The sequence below is a fragment of the Oncorhynchus mykiss genome, chromosome 13 (assembly GCF_057628025.1).
Source record: "Oncorhynchus mykiss isolate SJ-2025 chromosome 13, ASM5762802v1, whole genome shotgun sequence".
In the NCBI taxonomy this organism is placed as follows: Eukaryota; Metazoa; Chordata; class Actinopteri; order Salmoniformes; family Salmonidae; genus Oncorhynchus; species Oncorhynchus mykiss.
Window position 1 is genome coordinate 6,315,001 of NC_143034.1, and position 5,000 is coordinate 6,320,000.

General features: G+C 45.3%; 1 protein-coding gene across 1 annotated transcript in view; it reads left to right on the forward strand.

The window, feature by feature from the left end:
- sdk1b (sidekick cell adhesion molecule 1b) overlaps positions 1–5,000 on the forward strand; it is a 393,224-nt gene that overhangs the window by 157,066 nt on the left and 231,158 nt on the right. Inside the window, 1 exon segment of the mRNA XM_090194773.1 lies at positions 417–550. Within this exon segment, the coding sequence (XP_090050899.1) occupies positions 417–550 (134 nt within the window).

A 5,000-nucleotide genomic window follows, 5' to 3' on the forward strand; every position in this document is an offset into this window, starting at 1 on the left:
CGTGTGTCTGCGGGTGTGTGTGTGTGTATTGATTGTTCCTGGTGTGTCAGAGAATGAGCATCAGAGGATGGATGTGTGTACGTTATGTGCACGTTGTGTGGAAGTTGTGTGTACGTTGTGCGGACGTTGTGTGTACGCTGTGTGTACGTTGTGTGGACGTTGTGTGTACGTTGTGTGGACGTTTTGTGGACGTTGTGCAGACATTGTGCGGACGTTGAGTGTACGTTGTGCGGACGTTGTGTGGACGTTGTGCGTACGTTTTGCGTACGTTGTGTGGACGTTGTGTGGACGTTGTGTGTACGTTGTGTGGACGGTGTGTGTACGTTGTGTGGACGGTGTGTGTACGTTGTGTGGACGTTGTGTGGACGTTGATATTATGATATTATGGAGAAACTGTCTGGTTTTATCTCCTACAGAGCCATGTCGTTGGACAATCAGCTGGTTGTCTTGTCGGCCAGGGCGGCTGACGCGGGGCATTACTACGTACAGGCGGTCAACGGGCTGACCGGACAGAACCACACCTCTCCCTCTGTCTACCTCAGCATGGCAGGTAAGAAAACTCATACAACTATACAATCTGTATATACACAGGTAGACTATACCTTTACTATACTGTCCTCTACACCTCCACTATACTGTCCTCTAGACCTCCACTATACTGTCTATACCTCCACTATACTGTCTTCTATACTGTCCTCTAGACCTCCACTTTACTGTCCTCTATACCTCCACTATACTGTCCTCTATACCTCCACTATACTGTCCTCTAGACCTCCACTTTACTGTCCTCTATACCTCCACTATACTGTCCTCTATACCTCCACTATACTGTCATCTACACCTCCACTATACTGTCCTCTACACCTCCACTATACTGTCCTCTATACCTCCACTATACTGTCCTCTAGACCTCCACTATACTGTCCTCTATACCTCCACTATACTGTCTTCTATACTGTCCTCTAGACCTCCACTATACTGTCCTCTATACCTCCACTATACTGTCCTCTAGACCTCCACTATACTGTCCTCTACACCTCCACTATACTGTCCTATATACCTCCACTATACTGTCCTCTACACCTCCACTATACTGTCCTCTACACCTCCACTATACTGTCCTCTATACCTCCACTATACTGTCCTCTACACCTCCACTATACTGTCCTATATACCTCCACTATACTGTCCTCTACACCTCCACTATACTGTCCTCTACACCTCCACTATACTGTCCTCTATACCTCCACTATACTGTCCTCTATACCTCCACTATACTGTCCTCTATACCTCCACTATACTGTCCTCTAGACCTCCACTATACTGTCCTCTACACCTCCACTATACTGTCCTCTACACCTCCACTATACTGTCCTCTACACCTCCACTATACTGTCCTCTACACCTCCACTATACTGTCCTCTATACCTCCACTATACTGTCCTCTATACCTCCACTATACTGTCCTCTACACCTCCACTATACTGTCCTCTAGACCTCCACTATACTGTCCTCTATACCTCCACTATACTGTCCTCTATACCTCCACTATGCTGTCCTCTATACCTCCACTATACACTATACTGTCCTCTATACCTCCACTATACAGTACTCTATACCTACACTATACTGTCCTCTATACCTCCACTATACTGTCCTCTATACCTCCACTATACTGTCCTCTATACCTCCACTATACTGTCCTCTATACCTCCACTATACTGTCCTCTATACCTCCACTATACTGTCCTCTAGACCTCCACTATACTGTCCTCTATACCTCCACTATACTGTCTATACCTCCACTATACTGTCCTCTATACCTCCACTATACTGTCCTCTATACCTCCACTATACTGTCCTCTAGACCTCCACTATACTGTCCTCTACACCTCCACTATACTGTCCTCTACACCTCCACTATACTGTCCTCTACACCTCCACTATACTGTCCTCTAGACCTCCACTATACTGTCCTCTATACCTCCACTATACTGTCCTCTATACCTCCACTATACTGTCCTCTATACCTCCACTATACTGTCTTCTATACTGTCCTCTAGACCTCCACTTTACTGTCCTCTATACCTCCACTATACTGTCCTCTATACCTCCACTATACTGTCCTCTAGACCTCCACTATACTGTCCTCTACACCTCCACTATACTGTCCTCTAGACCTCCACTATACTGTCCTCTAGACCTCCACTATACTGTCCTCTATACCTCCACTATGCTGTCCTCTATACCTCCACTATACACTATACTGTCCTCTAGACCTCCACTATACTGTCCTCTATACCTCCACCAAACTGTCCTCTAGACCTCCACTATACTGTCCTCTATACCTCCACTATACTGTCCTCTATACCTCCACTATACTGTCCTCTACACCTCCACTATACTGTCCTCTGCACCTCCACTATACTGTCCTCTATACCTCCACTATACTGTCCTCTATACCTCCACTATACTGTCCTCTATACCTCCACTATACTGTCCTCTATACCTCCACTATACTGTCCTCTATACCTCCACTATACTGTCCTCTAGACCTCCACTATACTGTCCTCTAGACCTCCACTATACTGTCCTCTAGACCTCCACTATACTGTCCTCTAGACCTCCACTATACTGTCCTCTACACCTCCACTATACTGTCTTCTATACCTCCACTATACTGTCCTCTATACCTCCACTATACTGTCCTCTAGACCACCACTATACTGTCCTCTATACATCCACTATACTGTCCTCTAGACCTCCACTATACACTATACTGTCCTCTATACCTCCACTATACTGTCCTCTAGACCTCCACTATATTGTCCTCTATACCTCCACTATACTGTCCTCTATACCTCCACTATACTGTCCTCTAAAACCTCCACTATACTGTCCTCTATACCTCCACTATACTGTCCTCTATACCTCCACTATACTGTCTAGACCTCCACTATACTGTCCTCTAGACCTCCACTATACTGTCCTCTAGACCTCCACTATACTGTCCTCTAGACCTCCACTATACTGTCCTCTACACCTCCACTATACTGTCCTCTATACCTTCACTATACTGTCCTCTATACCTCAACTATACTGTCCTCTAGACCACCACTATACTGTCCTCTATACATCCACTATACTGTCCTCTAGACCTCCACTATACACTATACTGTCCTCTATACCTCCACTATACAGTACTCGATACCTACACTATACTGTCCTCTATACCTCCACTATACTGTCCTCTATACCTCCACTATACTGTCCTCTATACCTCCACTATACTGTCCTCTATACCTCCACTATACTGTCCTCTATACCTCCACTATACTGTCCTCTAGACCTCCACTATACTGTCCTCTATACCTCCACTATACTGTCTATACCTCCACTATACTGTCCTCTATACCTCCACTATACTGTCCTCTATACCTCCACTATACTGTCCTCTAGACCTCCACTATACTGTCCTCTACACCTCCACTATACTGTCCTCTACACCTCCACTATACTGTCCTCTACACCTCCACTATACTGTCCTCTAGACCTCCACTATACTGTCCTCTATACCTCCACTATACTGTCCTCTATACCTCCACTATACTGTCCTCTATACCTCCACTATACTGTCTTCTATACTGTCCTCTAGACCTCCACTTTACTGTCCTCTATACCTCCACTATACTGTCCTCTATACCTCCACTATACTGTCCTCTAGACCTCCACTATACTGTCCTCTACACCTCCACTATACTGTCCTCTAGACCTCCACTATACTGTCCTCTAGACCTCCACTATACTGTCCTCTATACCTCCACTATGCTGTCCTCTATACCTCCACTATACACTATACTGTCCTCTAGACCTCCACTATACTGTCCTCTATACCTCCACCAAACTGTCCTCTAGACCTCCACTATACTGTCCTCTATACCTCCACTATACTGTCCTCTATACCTCCACTATACTGTCCTCTACACCTCCACTATACTGTCCTCTGCACCTCCACTATACTGTCCTCTATACCTCCACTATACTGTCCTCTATACCTCCACTATACTGTCCTCTATACCTCCACTATACTGTCCTCTATACCTCCACTATACTGTCCTCTATACCTCCACTATACTGTCCTCTAGACTTCCACTATACTGTCCTCTAGACCTCCACTATACTGTCCTCTAGACCTCCACTATACTGTCCTCTAGACCTCCACTATACTGTCCTCTACACCTCCACTATACTGTCTTCTATACCTCCACTATACTGTCCTCTATACCTCCACTATACTGTCCTCTAGACCACCACTATACTGTCCTCTATACATCCACTATACTGTCCTCTAGACCTCCACTATACACTATACTGTCCTCTATACCTCCACTATACTGTCCTCTAGACCTCCACTATATTGTCCTCTATACCTCCACTATACTGTCCTCTATACCTCCACTATACTGTCCTCTAGACCTCCACTATACTGTCCTCTATACCTCCACTATACTGTCCTCTATACCTCCACTATACTGTCTAGACCTCCACTATACTGTCCTCTAGACCTCCACTATACTGTCCTCTAGACCTCCACTATACTGTCCTCTAGACCTCCACTATACTGTCCTCTACACCTCCACTATACTGTCCTCTATACCTTCACTATACTGTCCTCTATACCTCAACTATACTGTCCTCTAGACCACCACTATACTGTCCTCTATACATCCACTATACTGTCCTCTAGACCTCCACTATACACTATACTGTCCTCTATACCTCCACTATACTGTCCTCTATACCTCCACTATACTGTCCTCTATACCTCCACTATACTGTCCTCTAGACCTCCACTATATTGTCCTCTATACCTCCACTATACTGTCCTCTATACCTCCACTATACTGTCCTCTATACCTCCACTATACTGTCCTCTATACCTCCACTATACTGTCCTCTCTATACCTCCACTATACTGTCCTCTATACCTCCACTATACT